Source organism: Ischnura elegans, chromosome 4 (genome assembly GCF_921293095.1).
Source record: "Ischnura elegans chromosome 4, ioIscEleg1.1, whole genome shotgun sequence".
Classification (NCBI taxonomy): domain Eukaryota; kingdom Metazoa; phylum Arthropoda; class Insecta; order Odonata; family Coenagrionidae; genus Ischnura; species Ischnura elegans.
This window is the reverse complement of record NC_060249.1, coordinates 63,907,745-63,929,712: the sequence shown is the minus strand read 5'-3', so window position 1 is coordinate 63,929,712 and position 21,968 is coordinate 63,907,745. Positions and strand designations below refer to the sequence as shown.

Below are 21,968 nucleotides of genomic sequence, written 5' to 3'. Positions count from 1 at the left end.
CATGTTGTAAATTTTCCTACATCGTTGCGCTATTTTATTGATAGATTTAGAAAAATCGGAATAAAGCGATATCAACTTTGAATGATAGCATTATCTCAATTAAAAATTTGGAAATTCTCAAGGGAACCAAAAGGAATGCGGTAATGGTCAAAGAAAAATAAGATATGCAGTACGTACAACGTGATTTCAATTCAATTAAACCGCGGATCGTAACATAGCGGAATTAGCGTCGTTGCTGTTTCGATACAGCGCTTCTGCCGAAATTGTTGTGATGAATTTGAGTGGAATCATGACGTGAATTACTCTTTGTATCTTGGCTGCTGGTGGTACCTAATCCCCAACAAAGTTTTTGAAATGTCTTGTCAGTTAATTCCATTCGCGTGGTTTGATGTAAATAGTGTTCGGAAGCGGTTGTTCTATGATTCTGGTGAGTAGCACTGCTGTAACTTAAATGACGATTGCTGTGACGTTTTACAATAAACTGTCTCTGTTTAGATGTTCCAGAAATATTACATGGACGGTCTGACAGACCAGAACATGGATCAGCGTCGTCAGAGTCGAACTCATCATGGCTACATGAATGTCTGTCGTATTTGTCACCATCCAGGGAAATTTTAATTTTTGCAAAGAAATGCAACGTTGTAATTTTGACATGTAAGTATAATGAACGTGACCATTACCAGTCTCAGTCATCCACTTACAAGTGCTGGTTTGAGAAACCAAATGCATCGTAGGTGGTCGTGAAGTAGGGTTTTCACCGTTAAATGCGAACGTTGACGATGTCCAACTATTCTCAGTTTTTCCCCTAAGTATATCGTGGCCATTTGTGGCATGATTAAATCTTAAATAAATACGTTTAACTATAAAGTTGAAATGAGAAATGAAGCATTCTTTGAGCATAAATAGGGAAAGGAACTGAGATTTCGCCTGGTACTGAGAAAGCTGCTGGGATTATGTCTCACCTCTTTACTTTTCTTTGTGTAACCATGATAATACTTTTTTTTATAAAATTGGGTTAATTCTCAATTGTTGCCAGTGTAAGAAAGGGAGTAATATAATTGATAGTATAAATCAATACCCTCATTTCAACTTTCCTTTACAAGAATTTTCAAATGAATGGGATATAAGCATTGTGATCGTGACACATTGATCTTGTTCTTTTTAAGTTATTGCAACTTTTAAAAATGATATGCTTTACTCTATTAGAAGCTCATTGTCATTTGAGCATTCGTGTTAGTTTCGAGGTTGAGTTAGTGTGTAGGTTTTGTTCCTTAATGCCGTCTTAAGGATAAAATCCTTTTCAATAATCAGTGAGAGGGAGGGAGGAAAATTGATTAAAGTAGCCATAAAATTTGAATCTTCAATTTGCAGCTACCTTTCTATTATCCAATGTGGACTAAAAAGAAACACCTGAATAAGCAATCTTTTTTAAGGTTGGCGTGCATTCCGATGCTTGCAGTCTTTTCTGCAGTCCAGATTGCCGAAAAAGATTTACTGTGAGGATAATGGGTCCTTTGTAGAACATGTGACTATATCCTTGCCTAATATGAAACTACCATTTTACACGGGTTAAACTAGCTCAATTTAGACAAAAAAATGATTGGGTGAAAGGAGCACCTGTACATGGCATCAACTAACTTTCATGTCTGGGTTGTCAACAGACATGGGACAACTATTGCTCGCTTTGCAAACCACACATGCAAACAAGCTGTGACACTAACAAATTCAGATACATATAAAGACAGACAGTACTTAAGATCTCAACATGAATGACTTCATTATTGTGTGTTTCCGAAAAACCTGGTGGATTTCTAAAATCACTGCGGTGTGTTCAGAAGAGAATGACATTAGTGTCTCATTTATGCATCCACATGGTCCATCAAATTGTTCCACGCGGCCCAGAGTGGAAGTCTTATGCGAAATGCCATTGAAAAATACTCTGTGCAAATTGTGACATATTCACCGTTTCCAGGCAGTAGCAGTGGGTGTTTGCACACATTGGATGCCATGGAAGTAAACAAGATTGAACTTGCTTTCTGTCAATGGATTTAACCAATTATTGAGATATGAACTTTTTATCCGTTGTGCATGCTAAGTAGAATGAAACTTCATTTTTTTCCTTTGAAGGTATGCAATCTTGGTGTAAGAGAGTAAAAAACATGCCTAACTTTGACATGCCTTAAAACAAAAAGTATAAAAATACTACCTTATTTTATTTTTTTTATTGATAGCAGAACATTTAAACTACCCACTGAGAAATTTAAAAGAAAATAAAAGGTGGCCTTTTTTAGCAATAAATTGTTAAATAATGACTAATTTTTATTGTTTAACTAGCTGACCCGGCGAACTTCGTATCGCCTAACAATCAATGAACTTACAGTTTGCTTACACCAGTTATAAATCAAGAGCGGCTGTATCGTTTTTAATCAAGTTTAATTTATTATAATAAAATAAGGATACAAATTCAATAAAACTACGTAAATGAGTACCAAAATTGCTTGTCAGAAAGATATTTTCTTTTTTGAATCTACACATGGTGGATCGAAGCACGTTTACGCGGATCTTTTTCAATAAATTTTCTTACGTTTTAGCTTAAGAAATTTTGGGCATTGTGGTTTAATGAAGCAGTTCATGAAATAAAAATTATACGCATTCAGTTGTTGGCTATTAGCGCTATTAGCTGTAAAAAATGTTTTTAGGTCCAAGTCTGTTGCATACACTTGGCCCATTCAGGGGGCAGGTTGACACAACCCCAGACCGACGCTTAACTGATGCTCAAAATCGTGAAAGAAAAGCCCCTATGAAGCAGCATTCCCATTAAATGACTTAAGGCGCGCCAGTTTTAGTATCTCTGTTTGGAAAAAATGCAATGCGTAAACGTACTGCATGCGTAAACGCACCACGGTGAGCCCTACACATTCGGGTTTAATGTCTTGCGTCAAGCACCTTCTGATAAACAACACTTTTGGCTTTGTTATCAGGCGCAAGATGAAGCGGATGAAGCTAAATAAATATAGCGAAGCAAAGCAGTGACGCAGCGAGGGGAGGTTTTGGGGATAAACCCCCCCCCCCCCCCCAAGAGCTTAAGAGAGTTTTTTTATGAAAGATTTTGTTATTAATATTAGGGGGACGGATGACTAACAAACAAAACATATTTAACTATTCACACAGCCGCAAAACCCACTATTTTGAACCATTTATCTTAAAAAATATCTGGGGGAAGTGCCCCCACACTTCCCGCTTACCTTAGCGAGTTTTCTATACCCTACAGACCCGTAGTATTAGCTGCGCCCAAAACCCCCTATCCTAGCTACGCACTTGAAGTGAAGGAAGAAATACAGAGGATGGTTTATCGACTCGTGAACATAGCACGTTAAATTGACCATGAGAAAATCATGGGTTTTCATTAGAACATGAGCACAAACAACACAAAAACTGAAAGACTGACCATGCGATTTTTAATCGTTATCACGAATGTAACACGAATTGGAAATTGAATACGTTTAAGCTCATAAGGGCATATGAATTGAGATCATGGAATCTTCGGAATGAGGACTTCCTCACCTTTGAAATTCCTTTGAGTAAAGTTACGTGAATCACATTCATTACCAATTTTTTTAATCACCAAACACGTTCCGTTGGATAGCTATGGTTGGTTTATGCTTCGAAAGATCATGAACACAGAAACTACATTTTTTCTGTGAATCGTGCCTTGGTAAGCCAGGTAAGTCCAAGGACTTAAAATATTCAGATAGATAGTTGGTGATTTCGTCTTCGTTTGTAACACATTTAAAAGATTCGAACCAATGCAGAGTACGAACTATTTGAATTTACCTCGTTTTAGTCATCCACATCTTCGTTCTTGCTCGCTAAATAAAGCATCTTTGATTCTTTTGGTGATCAATCATATTCTGGAACGCTTTGTTGATGAGCTCACCTTCCGCTGAAAATAACTTGCAATAATTCCAAGGAAATGAGTTAAAACTACTCGATTCGTCGACAGGAACACGGACATTACCGTTTGTCAACAATTGCTTGGAGATATGTTTACAAACACGGTAGTGAAGTGTCAACTCGAGCTGGGCTTACAATTAGCTCGAATTAATTTTTTTTAATTTAATTTCAATTTAATTAATATTTTGAATATATGTAGTAATTAAAATGTTATTTTGTTACGAAATTCAGTCATTGAAGTGGTAAAAACAAAACAAATTATTTTGTTTGTAGTTTTGACCGACTTATCAATTGTTGTGTTACTATAACTCCTAAAAGCATGTCCATATGAAAGAGATGATTTTTTTTTGTGAAATTATCCTTTTTTTTAATGGCCTATATGTTAACCCCGTCTGAGACGAATCCAAAGAACCAATTCTCATTGACATCGGTGCAGCCGTTCTCGAGTTATAAGTGTTCTAACTAACACGATTTTCGACTTTCTTTTATTTTAGATTAGGAAACGTTTGTATGTGAAAAAGAAAAGGGCTGTTTTTAGGGTTTTCCCGGCAATTATTCGATTTTTTCTCGCCGTAAGAACCATCCTTGGACTTCAACGAACATTTTAAAAAAAGAATTGGCCAAATTGGTCCAGGCGTTGTTGAGTTATGCGCTTACCAACACATTTTGCGATTCATTTTTATATATAAGAAGAAGTCCTATGTGTTTATTATTGCTTTGAATGACTTGCAAGTTACATCAAAATGTGCACAAATATATGTTCTTCAAAATGAAATGATAACCAATGCTTTATGGCCATGGTTCCTTAGTAATCAGCATATACGTGATTTTTCATTTTTTACTCTGAGGCCTGACTCGGCAATGTTCAAAGTATGGTAACTTTATACTGGTTAAGTTCTGAGCTTAGATAAAGTGATCATTATTCATCGAAAGCGTACTGCTTTCATATATATATTTTTTAGATCATCATATATATTAGGATTTTATACTCAATGTAGGCTGTCAACAACAAGCAAGTCTTTTGACCATGTAAAGCTGTGCCTTTTCAACCACCTACCCCGAGAGGCCAAAGACTGTTCATTACCCAAATTTAAGCGTTGTCTCCACCTATGGATATGTAGCCAAGCTTTCTACTCTATGAATGAATTTCTTGAATGCAGTACTCAGAATTGTATTATTTAGCTCTAGAATTTCATTGACTTTGACGAAGACTATTGCATTGTATTGTGTTTAACGTCGAATAAATCATTATTATTATTATTATATAACTTCCAGAGAAATCTGTGATGGTCACCTGACACCCATCTGCCTGATTTGAGATGAAATCCCCCTGCAGCATTAGTGGCAGGGTTTCTTTTGGTTATTCGATGGCAGGATCTTGATTTATATGTCCAAGATGAAACGTGAGACTGATGATGGGCCACCTAGGGGGTAGGAAGTAATGGAATGGGAGCAGTGAATTGAAAATTTATTTTTTGCCTTTACAGCAAAATGGGAATCTCAGAAAAAAGGCAATGCTTCCTGCAAATATGTTGTATTTTGGAGCGGAACTTTAAGTATCGAGAAAATGTGAGCCTCACGTTCCTTATTTGGTGAAAATTATCTGCTTATTATTCAAGAACTCTCCACAACTCTGCACTTTAATGTAGTAATCATCCAGCTATATTTTACTTTTAGGGATTCGATTACATCAATTTTGTGCCTACCCCTGGCATCTGTTGGAAAAAGCTCTCATCATGGTGCTGATTGGACTTGCATTGTTGTGGGATACTCTTCAGGATTTGTTGGATTTTATACTGAGGTAAATATGGCACCCTTACATTATAGCAGTATTATACACGATTGCTATGGGAAGCGAGGTGGCCCTCCAGGCAGAGTTGCTGACCAAAGGGTCTTTAGGTATTTAGGTATTTAAGTCTTAGGTGAAGCTTTCAGGCATCCCAAAGTACAGTCATGGACATAAAAAGTACCACTTGGGCCTTTATTTGGGGCACCACTATCAAAAGCTATGCTAGCAGCCTTGATTTCACTATTTACCTAATTTTTTATTTCTAGCCAGTGTGGGGCATCAAGGGGTTCAACCCCCCCTAAATTTTCTGGAGCTTGTCTTAAGTGTAACCCATCTACTTGAAACCCCTCAAAGTGTACCTTCTCTTCAAATGAATCCTTCAATAATTTTTCTGGACACCGCTTTGCCAATGGATGCAATGTACATGTTCACAAAATTTTGAAGGTCAGAGCATAGGCTAGTGTAGTCTAGAGTTATTGGAGACCTACAGTTGATTGCAGATTGCACGGCTAGTGTTTTCTACGTAAATTGAACAGAAACGGTTTATTGGGACTCCCTCTGCCACCTCAAGACAAGATCTCTCAGGCATTGTTGAGTGGCTAACCTGACTCCCTGGATACAAGTGAAAGAACCTTACTTGCTATTAAAAGCGAATGATTGATACCTGAGTCAGTTACCGTGTCATAGCTTGGAAAACTATGATTCATTCTGTATGTAGGGTTTCACAAAACTCTTGGAATTCTCTCTTAAAAATTCTGAGAGTAGTGCAAGTTATTCTTTAATGTTGAATTAACCTTAGTGATATTACGAAGGAATGTTTGTTTGCTAATTGCTGCCAGCCACCATGGATAATTGTAATTACTTGCTTTTATGCTTTGGAGAAACTTAGTGGAGTAAGCTTTTACATTTAGCTATATCTCTCTCTGTCTCTTGTGAGACATTTCTTCCTCTAATTCGTGAGGAATGAGGTTTTTTTCTGAGAATATTCTGTCTCTGTAAACTTCTCCAATTTAAAGGTGCTACCTCTATTTAGAATATGTACGATTACGTTTTTTAAATAATATCTTTAAAATTTTCCTCTGCACATATCCCATTTTTTGGTAGTAGGTTTCTGCTTTTGTTGGATTTATGCCATCTGAATTGAGGTCAAGGAGTCAGTGGTTAAGTCCATTTTTGATTGTGTATTCATCTCAGTTTGTTTTACATGTTGCTGGCATGAAATGATAGTTATTTTTCCTGCACCCACAGAATGGCAGCCTTATTATCTCAGAGCAGTTCCACGAGGAGCCAGTTGTTAAACTTAAGTGCCATTCCCATATAGCACCGAGTTACCCAGGAGAGATAGAACACCAAGAGGAACTCATAATTGTTTATCAGAGTGCAGTGGTGTCATTAAATGGTTTTGCTTTGTTCCAAACATTGAGAGGATGCAGGAGTCATCTTGCCAAAGGTATTTTAGGCCTTTAGAACCTTGTATTATATAATGGGCTTTTATTTTCAAATAGACAAAACATCATGGCTCTTTATTATGTGCTTTCCTCAAGCTGCTTTTATCTTGACATCCTTTTAAAAAGAAAATATTTTAAATACATAGGTAGTTCTCATTTTGAAAGTGTAGGTATCCATTAACTATTCAATGGTTAGTAATGGGTTAAATGGGTCTTTTGGCACTATCAAAAACTTTTTAAAAACTGACATTGTGATTAGATACTGGGAAAAAATGATCAAAATATGAGATGATGAGCCTAGGGTATTACTTGAGTTGATGTTGACCCAAATTGCATCAGATATTGTAGCCTTAAGTTTGGTAGAAGGGAATCTCATGGAAAAAAAGCTGAATTGGTTGGCATTTTTTGTTATGTCATTTCATGCCTAACTTTGGAGAGGGCAAAATTTCTTGGGCCTAGTAAGGATGCATGTCATTGGCAATGAGGATTTTAGCAGCCTGATTCCTATTATCGAAAGCAAAATTTTCTACTTATTTGGGTTTATTTCTTTTAATAAATTGAACAACAATAATATTGAATTCATATTCAGGGCAATTTAAAAAATTAAAATGTTATTAAATATTTTATCTGAAAACTATTTAGATATTCTTGCTGTTTGATTCTTTTATGTATTAAATGTCAAAATTGTGCTCCAAGTTCTTTGACTGTGCCCTTTTGAATTTACAGTGAAAGCCAATTATATAGAATCTGTCAACCCACCACCATTGGCCTTCAAAAAATGGGGCTTTATGGAGCAAAGAGTGGCAGCTGTGCATGGCTCTGGAATTATTGAAGAAGTTGGAGTGAATGACTGTGAGGTTATCGGACAATCCACCCCACACTCATTTGATCATCTGCATCACCACCACCTCCTCTCATCTCAGCTGTCGTCATTAAGCAGTTTTCGGGTAATTTTTTATGTCTTGGTATAGTTAACAGTTTTGAAATATCATAAAGCCTACAAAAATTTGCTGAGGAAGAATATGCCCTGGTAGCTTTAGTGGCAAAGCACCAAGTGATAACAATAATAATAATAATAATAATATCTTTATTTGCCCAACGATCTAGTACATTAGTAATGGACAAGATATAAGGCACGTCAATAATACATGTAAATACAGATATAATCAGTCAGGAATAATTACCTGTTAACATATTTACATAAAGAGTTAAAGTGCATCGTCAAAGTATTCATAAACTGAATAATACATTTTAGACAGAAGTAGTTTTTTCAACTTGGCTTTAAACAAATTAGAATTATTCACATTTTTAATATCTGTCGGTAATTTGTTAAAAAGTTTGATGCCCATTTCTTTGGGCCCCATTTTAGAAACTCTGGTGCGTACAAAATTGTGATGAGTATCACTTTGTGACCTAGTGTAATGACTGTGTACAATGTTATTCAAAGTGAAATTTTTAAGGTTATTCTTTACATACATAACAGTTAACAATATATTGTAGCGGTACGGACCGGAGCCGGCCCGACGCATCATTTTATAACATCGCGGCTGGGGGGGGGGGGGGGTTACGTCTGCGCGCTAACTCACAATTTTAGCATTTTTTTGTTTACTGAGTTCTGTACTAGATTTATGTAAAGGGTTTATTTTTTTATTGTAGAATATTTTTTTTTATGTATGTGAAGTTGAGTGAAATTGTGTGAGAGTGGATTTCCGGGAGAGGCGACGCAGTGGTTCTCTCCCGGAATGCGTTTGAAAACCTGCCTTTCGGCCGGGGAAAAAGAGGGCGTTGTGGTGCACCAGAGGTGATTGTGGGAAGTACAGAGGTTATAAAAGGGAGAGACGAGAAGTATAGCTCTCTCTCTCTCCTACGGTCTGACACGAGATAAGTCAAATAGTGGTGTTCAGTGACAAGCAGCAGCAGCCAAGCTACGGCACGTGGTGGAGGCAGATACGAGGACAGCTCTTCAAGTGTGGCGAGAACATCGGATAAAGGAAGTAAGCTTGGAAATTACCAAAGCCTGAATAGATCCTTTTGTGTCCAGATTGTTCCCCCCTTTGAAAGTCCCAAGTGTACTCCCCTCAATAAGGCCCTAGTGAATTTACTGTTGGCTGCTCTTAGTCACGGCCCTGCAAGACTTAAGTGCGGCACGTGGTGAAGCTTGAGCATAATATCTGAATGTTAGTGTCACTTGGCGGATCATTGAGCCCGACTTCAAGACGGGTGGCCACTTGAACAGACTAACGCCTAATTTGTACTTGCTTTGTACGGAAAGTTTTTTTTGTGTAAGTTTGATGTCACTATTTTTTACGTTGCTCATTCGCCAAAGAGCGTGGGTATATTTTGTTGTTGGAAACATCATTTTTTTTATAATCATTGAGAAAGTGCTATTGTAATTTTGAAGGAGAAGCCTAAGGTGCATATTTCATGTTGGAGGTGACGCCGATGGATTTTGGAACGGGGATTTATTGTGTGTGTTTGGGGAATACTTTAGTGTCAGTGTAAACTTTGGAACCTATGGTAGTTCAGTTATTAAAAATCAATTGTAAAAGGGATGTTATTGAAGTTATTTGTTTTGCTATTGCCACGATTTCCTTAAATACTGTTGTAAGTGAGTGTGCGTGCAGGCACGAACAATTGGGGAACTTGATTTTAAGCCCGGAAACGGTAAGTCTCCGTAGGGGCAATTTTCTATTTTGGGGGAGTGGAGAGTTAACAATCACATGTACGGGGAGATATCGAACGGGAGGCGAGCGGGCGGCTCTCGCGGTTTGAACCGTTACAATATATACACACGGAATAGGTAGTACAAGCAATTGTTTAAATATTGGTCTACTGGGAGACCTATAGCCTTTATGAGCAATTATTCTCATGGCCCGTTTTTGTAGACAAAATATTTTAATGGATTTATAAGTTGATCCCCAGAAAATTACACTGTAAGTAACACGTGAATAAAAGTCACTGTAATATAGGTTTAGCAAAGTTTTTCTTTCCACTGTGGAACTGAGCTGTCTCAGCAAGTAATATGTAGAACTAAGTTTGCTGCTGATGTATACAATGTGGTCTGCCCAGGACATTATGTAATCCAGATGTATTCCTAAGAATTTACAGTGCAAATTTGGGTGATTTGGGTTTGAATATCAGTCAAGACAAATGATTTTTTCCTCTCTAGAATTTTCACTTATCATTTCCTATCGTGAGATTAAGTCCTGAATTAAACATAAATTTCATAGCTTGATAGTTTATCATTCATAATGAGGTGGAGGGAGGTTAAGTGTCTTACACTTTTTGCCTAAGTCTTTGTGGCTTAGCAATTTTTTCATCTATGGAACAATGTGTGTACTGTGTTTTGTTGTCATTAGGCACACTTTTACTTGTATTTTTCATGGAGAATAGTATTTTGAAGTGTATTTGGACAGAATGGCAATTTTAATAAAATTGACTGACTAGTACCAATTTTATTGTAGAAGATTATTTAGCACTTCAATAATAATCATGTTGAATGAAAAGAAGTCTCTCCTGGTTCTGTCGTATTTAATTATGTGTATAGGCTGCTATAGTTTTATTTTTAGCAATCATTATGCTATGTCTGTAAGTGTCTACTTGTCTCTGCAGCCAAGACCACCAAATACCTCAATGGTAGTTGCCACGGGACTTCAGCCATTTGTTGGTTTTCATCATTATGTGGAGGGTGCTGGGCGGCAAACTATTTATCGAGATGTTGCTCGTGCTGTTACGGATCGACTTGTTGGAACTTTGTCAAATACGGTCAGGTAATATTTGTAATTATTGACAAGCATAAATAAATGAGGTTAGCTTTCATGGAATGTCATGAAAATCACCTGTTTGAATATGATTAAAATTACATATAATTTTTATTTTCTTAAATTCTTAGCTCATGGATATTTGGTGGGCAGAACACTCAGGAAAAGACCGTTGAAACAAGACCAAGCTCTGAAGCTGCTGATCCAATGGAATGCAGGTATGCTTAAAATGAATTTGTTCATTTTATTTGAAAAATATGTAGTTCTTCACTAATGGGGAATAACATCATAGGGTGACTTTAACCAAGGTTGCCTTGTTCTTTTGAAGCATTGCTGTATCAAATTAGTGGTAAGGTCTGATTCTCATCCAGACTTTATGCTGGTTATAAACTATATTAAAGAATCTTTTGTGGTGTTTTTCAGGTTTGGTCTCTGTGATCCACTCCGAGTCGGGGGCAATATTGTGATGAGTCAAAATAGAAGGCTATCTGCAGTCACTGATAACTTGGGTAGAATTATTTTGGTGGATAACTTCAAAGGAATAGCTGTCAGACTATGGAAAGGTAATGAAATAGATGCGTCCCTTCATCCTGAAATTAATGCCTGACTTCTTAATGTATTTTTTTTCTATCTGATGTGAAAAAAGCCTCCCCCAAAAAAATGATGAGGAGGCCATTTGCATTCAAAATCATGCTGGCCCCTTTCAAAAAGTTGGGGTCCACATCATGGATACATTTCAAAAAATAATCCCTCATTAAACAACATGAGCCAAGAGGAGAAGGTCACAGGGTGGGGTGACGTTATTAAACGGGAAAATTGGGAAGTGAGATGACACGAGGAGAAGATGGGAAGGCAGGATGAGATTATCCCTAGAAGTAGAAATTCAAGTTTGCAACTGAAAACAAAAGTTAAATTATGATGTAACACAAAATTGATGAGTTAGTAGGGGTTAGAAATTAGGATCTTACTCAAAACAAGTCACAGAGAAATTGGGATAGCACAATCAGTAATATGTATTATAATAAGCTCAATTTTACATCTTAGGTACTCAGGCACTACAATGAAAACTAGCATTGTTGGAATAATTGTAAGTAGCTGGGGCAATTCTGATGTTTAGTATGTATTCGTTCCCAATGTAGGGGGATGTCAGTGGGGCAAGGGAACATGGGGAATCATGAAATTTCAAAAGGGGTTCGGCCCCTTGGTGGGAATGTTTGGTGTTCTTTCCTGGTTTCTTCTTTGGTAGACTAGATCTGGGGTCTCCAATTTATTATGCCACGAAGGCCACATTCCAAGTTCCGAATCGCCCCGCGGGCCGGATAGCAAATTTGCCGATGACTGAAGTATTCGATTCCAACATCTTCTGAAGTATCCTGTGGCGTATTTCTTATTTACGAACAGTTGAAAATGACTTTGACGTGCAGTACAGTGCTGCAATGCTCCTAGCGGCGTCTCACAGAGTTAAATGAGCGAGAATCGTGCGTTACTTGGAACGAGTGTGCGGGCCAGATCCGACCCGCGGGCCGTATTTTGGAGACCCCTGGACTAGATGATTGGCGGCAGAGTGAGAATCTGGATCAGAGGCGAGAGCTTAGCTCTAGATGTGTGATGTGCTTTAATAATCTTCACGCCACGCTGACAGATAACTACCACCATAGCGGTTCTAATCAGGTGCAAACTCTCTACAGCCTCATTTCTCAGAGAAAGACGTGCATTCTGGTCTCCAGCTCTGCATTACTGTGTCTTTTGAACATCTGTGGCCTCCCTCTCGGGTTCTTTCTAAGTGAAATTAGGGTAAGGGCGGAATGAGCACATTTTAGACCAATAGCACTTACTTCCATGAAAGTTCACATTTTAAGCAGAAGAGAAACAAAAAAAATAAAACAACTATTGGGAAATGCCAAAGTTACTATTCCTACGTATGGAGTTGTTTTGTTTTCCTCATCATCTGAAACTTTCTGGTGGATACATTTCAACTAATGATGGCCATTGCTTTTCATTTCACAATGTAATGTCTTTATTGATTTTTGTTGTCTAATGCATAAATTATAATGCATCATACCTATTTTGTCCTCATGTTTAGGTTATAGGGATGCTCACTGTGGCTGGATGGAGGTAATGGAAGAGTCTTTGCACCTTGAGCAGCAAAAGCAGAGGTGCAAAATGGGTGATTATGAGGGAAGTCCATCTCCTCACTCCTCCCCTATTCCTCCGGATGGTTTTCGCAAGGCTCATTTCCTAGTTATTCACTGTCCCCGCTCCAGCATTTTGCAAGTGCTGTCTGTACAGAAGGGTTCTAAGATTGCCACTATTCCTGTTGCCAAAGGAACAAGGTATGCATTTTTATATGTAATAATTATCCAAGGTGCCATTTGTTTTTTTTTCCTTTTTCAATGAAATCCTCATTTTATCTGATTCATCTGCTACAGTTTGCATCTACATAATGATGCCCATGATATGATCTTTGCAGGTTTTTGTACATGAATCATGGGCTAGTTGGTACTAATAATGTAACGCACAAGAAAAGAAGAGGTCACAGTGAGTCCTCCTGTGTGATTATTGAACCAAGTGGATTTATAAAGGAAATATTGGTTCCCTTCCATTTTGCATTGAGGTAAGTTTTTTTATTAATGATAATAAAATTACGATATAATAGTTATGTATGGTGCAAAAATCAAAGATTGCCATAAAATGAAGTTAATTGTATGTCTATAGAAGTGCTGGTTTTCTAATCTGTACATTATTTTAAATTATTTTTCCCTAAATATTTTGTCATTTTTATAGGAACATGTTTATAAAATAAGAGATTTTCCTGAAAATGGGAGTATGTAGTTGTCTTCTGTAAGCAAATTATTAAGCTCCAAAATTTAGTTTGACATGTAGGTACCACCATTAGCAATTTCAAGAAGTCACAAAAAGTAAATGCGATGGTGGTTGGCGTAACATGGTGAAACTCCTTCATAATGCACAAAGGTTAAGAAAAAGACTTCGCTGTTTCACAAAATAAAATATATTTGCGACCGGTTTCGATACAGCGTATCATCATCTGGCAATTACAAGTATCAGTACATAGAATTTTACCCTTGAAGGCGTTAGAGGGGCGGTGGAGTGGAGGTGGAGAAAGGGGGGAGGGGGTTAGGGAAGGGAAGGTAGGTTTGGGAAGTACGTCGCTGATGGGTCACTGCACGGGGTAGCCGAGGGTTGGTGTATGATGACGAAACACGGGGAGGGGTGTTATGGAGTGGTGAGTGGCATCCGTAATGGTTTCTCAGAAAAAACATTGTAAAGTGGTGAATGGTGAGATTACCCCCTCCCCCATTCCCCCCCCTTTCTCCACCTCCACTCCACCGCCCCTCTAACGCCTTCAAGGGTAAAATTCTATGTACTGATACTTGTAATTGCCAGATGATGATACGCTGTATCGAAACCGGTCGCAAATATATTTTATTTTGTGAAACAGCGAAGTCTTTTTCTTAACCTTTGTGCATCATAAAAAGTATGCAATAAGTTACAGCAGACTCATTATTATGAAGTTCACGGGACTGAAAATCTGGAGGTTTAGGGATGTGCGAGTACTCAAGAATTCGAGTCGAGTAGTTGGTATATACTCAACTCCAGTGTTTCGAGTAGTATTACGAATTTCGAGTCGAGTAGTTTCAGTTACAGAGCTGTCGAGGCAACTAATAAGGGGAGACCACGTACCTTGCTCCACCTTTTTCAGTGCCGTATTTTTTATGGCATTCGAAATGGCGAACACATCTCTGAACTGATAGTGGTTCTATTGAATGGGCCTTAGTTTGGCTGTAATTAATTAATTTCCGAGCGGTATTTTTAACAAGCATTATATAATCCCAAAATAGCGCCCTCCCTTCAACAGAGGTAAATTCATTTCAATAGCACTTAAGGAACTGTCTAAGACATTAATTTTCATTCATCTCCTTATTGTGATTCAATTACCATCAATGTCACGCGTTATCTTTTCCTTTTTACATCAAGCTAAGCATTCAAAATAGAAAAATCACAAGGGGAATTGGAGAAATGAGAATATGTTGGAGAATGCTGTGCTGTATTGCCTAGTTATCAAATTGCCAGACTCAACGCGATGCAATACACGCGAGTAGTTTTCAACTCGACTCGAGATCAAAAACTACTACTTGCACATCCCTACAGAGATTCGTAAAACCGAAGTTGGTATGAACGTTTCTTTTAGGAATCGTCGAATAAAAAACATGGTTTGTCAAAATTCTTGTCTCTTCAATCTCCCATACTTTTAGTCACAATTCGAAATAGCATCAGAGTCAAGTGCATAATATATGTACGTGGTTAAATTAGTGCTAATATGTAAAAACAAGCACATTTGTTTCATTTTCTCAAAAGAAGAATGCGGCATGACTCAATCAAGGATTGATATCTTCCCAAATTTAGTAAGTGCTCAATGTACAAACATGCGTTTCTTGAAACCTTGCTCATAAATTTATAAACCTATGCAAGGCATCGAGGAGTGTGGTTATCCTGCAGAATGCAACACTTCATCACAATTGTGCGTCCTCTTATGATTGTGACGAACTGATCTAGCTGGGCGTGTGACACAGCCGGAGACGAAAATAATCACTGTCCACGGTAAGGAAGAACGGGCGAAACGCTGAACAGTTGAATGAAGCTTATTATATGATCTTGTGTGGTTACTGAAGTATCTCCTACTGAAGAAAGAACTATAATTGACGCTCTTGGGCTCAGTGCACGAGGAGAACTTAAACATAGCGCAATGATTATGACGTAGCGTAAAGTATAAAAATACTGTTAGTGTGGTACAAAATGCTGTTAGTTAGTGTTCAAATGCCGTTGCTTATCCGTAGAACTTAGTTTAGTAATAAAGTCTACTTTGTTACCCCTGGGACCAGAACTGAATTTCGTAATAAAGAAAATTTCTTAGTGAAGATTCTTTTACTGTATATTGGTTAGGCCTTTTCGTCGGAACCAACGATTTACTTGGTAATAAGGAGAACTTTGTAATAAGGGTGTTTATATTAACGAGAGTCTACTGTATTCTGTGTAGTAATCATTCACCATTGCTATACATAAAATATTTTTGACTATAAGGAGCAATTTTGTTGGCTACATATTTCCTTAGGCATGTTTATGGATTGAGGGCTGTCCCCCATGTAAATTTGGTCAGGACTGCAGAAAAATCTTTGCAATTGAGAAATTTAATTATATTGGTGTTCATTATGCGGTGGTTCTTCTCTAATTATTTGTTTGTATTTCATTTTACTTTGTCACATCTCTTCTACGTTTGAGCTCCTAATAGTTACCCTCATGCATGCACCATTTCAAGAGTTAACTGAATACATATTTACTGCATACTCCATTCAATTATATTAAGCTTTAGTAGGTACTGTACTTGAAATAATGGTGCGTACAATTTGAGGCCCAAAAGGAGTTTCTGTAACCATACAGTTACCATAGTACATTTATTGTGATTGTCAAAATGAGGTTTTTAAATTTTATCTTCTTTTTTTATGATTTCATGATAATCTTTATTAATAGTGAGCAGAGTAGTGAGAAGGTGAAGGATCTTCATTTGATACGCCGCATTAAGAAGTCCTTAAGAAGCAGTGCTCCACCATGCAGTTCCGAGGTTTCCATGGCCATTCAGAGTGAGATTTGCAGCCTTCTTGGCGATTTGCACTGCAGCCAGAGCCTTGCTTTGGCTCTTCAGACAATATCCACTCATCGATATACCACAGTGGACCTGTCTCTTGCTGCCATTAATGCAGTGCTACAGCGTTTACAGCTTGACAGTGCTGGTAGGTGTATGCATTCTCACCTCTAGTGCATTGACAAAATAACTGGGTGAAAAGTCTGGAATAGGTGAAGAAAGAATCAGTTTAGAAAAGAAAGCCTTGTTTATTAAAAGTAAGGATGAGTCGGTTCTCAAATTCTTTTGGTTCTCGGTACTGGTCCGGTTCTCCCCCATCGGTTCTTGTTGAATGATTTATACATAGACTTTGCGTGACTTTGCGTTTATTAATTAAACAGTCATCGACGTGACACAAGCAAGAAAAGAAAAAGTTAAACTCCAAGAACACCATCTTATTTACTGGTTACCTACCAGACCGCACCGACAATTAACAATCAATAGTATCGATCAAAAGTATCGATACACCCAGTATCACAAATACATAGGAAATACATACATCACCAAATTTATGCATTCATATTTTCCAACAGTTCTCGATTCTTGAAACCCAGTTCCATGGATGAATTGTTATTATTTGAATTAATGGCAAATTTAAATGAACAACCACAAGAGGTGAATGAAAATAATTTCACTAAAGATGAAGGATAAAGCATGAAGCTAAAGATAAGCAGGAAAGTTCTGTAAAAAAACTTAAAGACATAATGTTATTATCTCAATAAAAAAGTTTAAATTAGACATTATTGAAGAATGCATGATCGACCAATGTGTCACATTACATCTGCCAGCCACTGGGTCTTTCTCCAGGTTTTGATTTTTAAAATTCAACATTTTTACCTTATACTTCTGACAACATCATCCGTTAATTTGTTGTATTTTGTGAGTCAGTTCAAAATATATTCTGTATTCTGCGATGTAGCTTAAATGAATTATTACTTTAATTGACAACTTATTCGCATGCCTCACCGTCACAGTTCCTATAACCTCGACACTAAACTGCTCAACTCACCGGTACAGCGATACCACGAACAAACTGAGCGGCTGCAGCTTGGCCTGCACAGAAGAAACGTCCGCCACACGGGCACCGCTGTAAACATACCTACGACTGCTTTCAGACGAAATGATTTTTCAAACGACAAACTGACGAACTCTCAAATGCGTGTGTTTGCGAACAACTAAAAAAAAAAAAAAAAATCACTGTGGAGTGAGTTTATGTGGAGTGAGATTTAAGTTGATCTATTGGTAGTTTTATGCAGCAATTTTGCTTGAAAGAGCACATATTGCCTTATAGACTTATGAAATAAAACAGATTATTCAAACCCCATTGAAATACCAGACAATATCAATGTTTGTGACTACTATGTACTAGTTATGGATAAACGATGATGGAAGTTAGATGGGACGAGTTAGTTACCCCGAGCAAAAACATGGTGGTTGACAATACTTTGAGGTCACAGTGGCAATCGCCGACGATGATGCCTTGAAACTGAAAACAATCGGTATTCTGTTTGGAACACCTGTTCTTCTGTGCTCAAGTGCTGCACCATTTGCAAGTATACCAGGTAATATTTGAATCCTAGCATTTTCACCATTCATCCAGCAATGCAGATGTGGACACTGTGCCATCAGAAAGTAATACATACATTTTTAAATCTTATTTTCATTTTTGGCCTTGAATACGCTGCATATTTCGGCTTTGGGTGCCAAATTCAAATCCTCGCCACCGTTACGAGCCAGAGTACTGACTTTATGCGATTGCTTCTCCATACCGGTTCCACAGGCAAAGAACCGGCAGTGCCCAGATCCAGGTACCGGAACCGACCCATCTCTAATTAAAAGATTTTCACAAATGGGTGCATATTTTAGAAGTAATTAGCACTTACTACTGATAAATGAAAAATAATTTCTGTTTGTTATAAAGTAATCACCTTTATATAATTATTATAAAAACTAACTAGCCTGTCATTACCTTCAAACGTAGACGTCTTTTGATGTAAAAGATAGCTATTGCTCATATTTTCAGGTAACAAAGATCCAAAGGTTTAAGGGAGAAGTACAGTTCAATCTTGGAAAAGAGCATCTAAAACATTTTTGTCTTTTGTTTGTTGTGAAGTAATTTGTTTATAAATACTTGCAAAAAATGAATTAATGAATTTTTTCAAGAATCCGAGTCGACGTCACCTGCTGCATTGTGGTCCATGTGCCAGCAGTTGCAGCAGCTAATAAGCTTGTACGCCAAAGCAAAAAATGCATTCCAAGATGAGGAGATTGAGGGTGAAGATATCATAAGAAAAAATTCTGTACCCTCTGGTCAGCTCAGTGAAAAGGAAAAAGAAGAGGTAAAATGAGGTTTTGAAATGATATGTACTACTTTTAAATGTTAATGGTGACGTGCAGGATTATATTTGGACTCGATGGATCAACTTTACAAAAATGCGTGATTGCAGGAGGAAGAGTAATGCCATTTTGCTTCTGTTTGTGGTGTTTCCAGTAAGACGTTTTTGTTTCCAGCATTTTGAATTATTTATTTGTATTAAATTATTGCCTCAGCTATTCCCTACCATCGGGTTCCACAGGAAGGAGGGATTTCAGTTGTTCTTCAAGTAACAAGTGCTTGAGTTTTATAGTCAAGGGGGCAAATGATTTACAGCGGAACCTCGTTAAAGCGAGTACGGGCTATAGCGAGACCCCCGCTATTACGAGAGATAGCCGATGCACCATCAATTGATCCTATAATAAGCATGTTAAAAATTTCGTTTTTACGAGGCCCTTTTGGTGTTGGCTCTCGCCATAGCGAGGGTTTCACCGCCGGAAAAACTTACACCAAGACTCCTTAATCTCTGTAATTGCTAGCGATCTGTTAGAAATGAAGTTAATGGAGTGCTCAGTCTCAAATTTATGTGGTAAACTGTCGTTCGATAAATAAGTAGTTAATTTTGGTGAAAATATTGTGGCATTAGCATTCGCGAATGCTTGATCTTCTTTTGTTCCTCGGGCGGCAGAAAGCAGTCGTCAGCATACCCGCACGTCCATGAGTTGCATGAATAAAAAGCATTTGATGGAACACACCATGGCCAAAAAAACACCAAACACGTCTAAGCGAGAAAATAAAAATAAAGGAGTAATATGAGGTATATTGGCTGTTATTTGCACCACCTCCGGTAAAGCGACAATTCGCTATAGCGAGTGTTTATTGGTGCACCGTGGGGTGTCGTTTTATCGAGGTTGCACTGTACTTTTTAGTAAACTTAAACATAGCTTCTGTCTTCAAAATGGTAAAAAAGCTAATACATACAGTAGAACTGTGTTAAAGTGAGTACGGGCTATTGCGAGACCCCCGCCATTACAAGAGATAGCATCCGGCTGGATGCTATCTCTTGTAATGGCAGGGGTCTCGCAATAGCCTGTACCTGCTTTAATGCGGTTTCATTGTATTTAATTTTTAGTATGTAGGTCCTGATTGCTCATTTTTTTCGTATTCATATGGGTTTCTGGCTGAAAGATTTAGGTGTGTTGATGATAATCTTAGCTATCTCTGTGAAATTTAAAGTTTTGGATGTCAATGGATTTTTTGCAACATTACCTCTTGTTTTTTTATAGTTTTGCTGATTTTGAGTTCAAATATTTGGTTAATTTAAGGGCCCAGTAGTGAGACATCCCAATAAATTCTGCTATTCATATCCCTGGCTGATGACTTGATATCACTCCAGGTATATTTTAATTAAATTTAGCAATTCGACACTTAAAATTTGTTGCAGAGATTCATATTCAGATGTTCAGGAAATAGAACACTATCATTATATTTATGCTTTTAAAGCATTGTGTATGTTACACTTCTTGTAATAATGTTAGGTATTATTTAGAGATTATGATTCCCCAAAAAGTCTGCTATTGTTTTCCAGCATATATTTTTATTGTCTCCATTAATGATTTCTTGGTGTCTGTTTCAGGTGATGATGAAAAAATTTAAATTGTCTGAATATGAACTGAAGGAACTTCTTGCTTTGCTGAAGTTGTTGAAATCAGCTAAAGATAATGCTAAGACTAAAGCCCTGTGTCGAGTTAGTTTTGCTGATGAGCACGCGCTGTCCTTACCAGAATACTTGTCTTATTTTAAATTGCGCATTCCGGATGATTGTACAATGGTAGCAGATGAGAAGGGGATGGAACGGTGGAGGGATGGAGGTGATCCTCCTACTCTGTCAGTCTCTCTGAAGCCAAGTGCCCAGGAACAAAACATGGAAAATATTTGTAAGTGAAGCTATTACTTATTGTAATATTATTATTATTATTTATGATGTTGCCATTCCGAGGTAATTTGTCCTTACCTTTTCCCTTTCTCAGGGTAATTTATCCACTTCTTTGGGGCAGTTTTTTTTATGGACACCACTCAACCTTGTTTGTGTAGCGTTATGGCACTGAAATTAGCCATGCCAAAGTCTTTGGCAAGGTGTTATGTTGCCACAAAATTATTTTGGTTAAAGAGGTCATTCAGGAATAATTACTTCTCTAAAATTTTATATATGCTTTTAAAGAGTATTTACTCATCAAAAACTACTACTGAGAATGATATTCTTACATTTCATTGTACAAAATTCTATTTTCTGTTTACTTTCAGCCATAGACTATTGATATAGGTACTTTCCTTTCATTCCACAGTATGGATTGTATTTTACGATATCATTGATGGATTTCTATGTCCATATATACTTGTGACCTCTTGGAACGAATGAACTACATTTTAAAGAGAACTAAATTTTAAACTACATTTTTTTTGCTTGAAAGAGCACATATTGCCCTATAGACTTATGAAATAAAACAGATTATTAAAACCCCTTTGAAATACGAAGGGATATCTATGTTTTTAACTCTTTAAACCTCTTTGCAATGAATTTGTTGGGACCGGAAAAACCACGACTTCGTTGTAGGGGGTTTTGGTGTATGGAGGTGATTTTTGGGTAGCGTATTTGCAGGGGCACACAAGTGTTCCGTGTGTTTCACGATGTTACCAAGTCGAGTTTATTTCTCAATCTTGCTTTATTCTTCTTAAAAACCTTTCCTATAGCGATTATAAACAGTTTTAATTATTTACTATCAAATACTGTGGCTATCATTGCATAATTTTCAATCTGCGTATTTCTAATTGAAATTATTTTTTTTATTACCCATTCTGCTCATTGCTTACTTTAGTTAGAGTCTGAAATTAGATGAATGCCAAAATTGGTCACTTATTTTTAAAGTATTCCATAATTTTTGTGGGTATCTAGTCAATATTATCCATGGAGTTCAATAATTTAAGTTGATATATTGGTAGTTTT

The 21,968-nt window shown here is 37.3% G+C and overlaps 1 protein-coding gene across 4 annotated transcripts in view; it reads left to right on the top strand.

Moving 5' to 3' along the window:
- The first annotated feature begins 235 nt into the window (after positions 1–235).
- LOC124157597 (rab3 GTPase-activating protein non-catalytic subunit) overlaps positions 236–21,968 on the top strand; it is a 128,539-nt gene continuing 106,806 nt past the window's right edge. For 3 of the 4 annotated variants that reach the window (XM_046532455.1, XM_046532456.1, XM_046532454.1), the window contains exons 1-14: positions 236–427; positions 496–654; positions 5,442–5,523; positions 5,632–5,755; positions 6,992–7,193; positions 7,918–8,138; positions 10,804–10,961; positions 11,084–11,170; positions 11,376–11,515; positions 13,036–13,285; positions 13,423–13,566; positions 16,500–16,759; positions 18,814–18,989; positions 20,601–20,901. In XM_046532455.1, coding sequence (XP_046388411.1) covers positions 355–427; positions 496–654; positions 5,442–5,523; positions 5,632–5,755; positions 6,992–7,193; positions 7,918–8,138; positions 10,804–10,961; positions 11,084–11,170; positions 11,376–11,515; positions 13,036–13,285; positions 13,423–13,566; positions 16,500–16,759; positions 18,814–18,989; positions 20,601–20,901 — 2,377 coding nt within the window. In that variant the 5' untranslated portion in view covers positions 236–354. The remainder of the gene's footprint in view (positions 428–495; positions 655–5,441; positions 5,524–5,631; positions 5,756–6,991; positions 7,194–7,917; positions 8,139–10,803; positions 10,962–11,083; positions 11,171–11,375; positions 11,516–13,035; positions 13,286–13,422; positions 13,567–16,499; positions 16,760–18,813; positions 18,990–20,600; positions 20,902–21,968) is intronic. The other variant, XM_046532453.1, reaches the window with a different exon arrangement.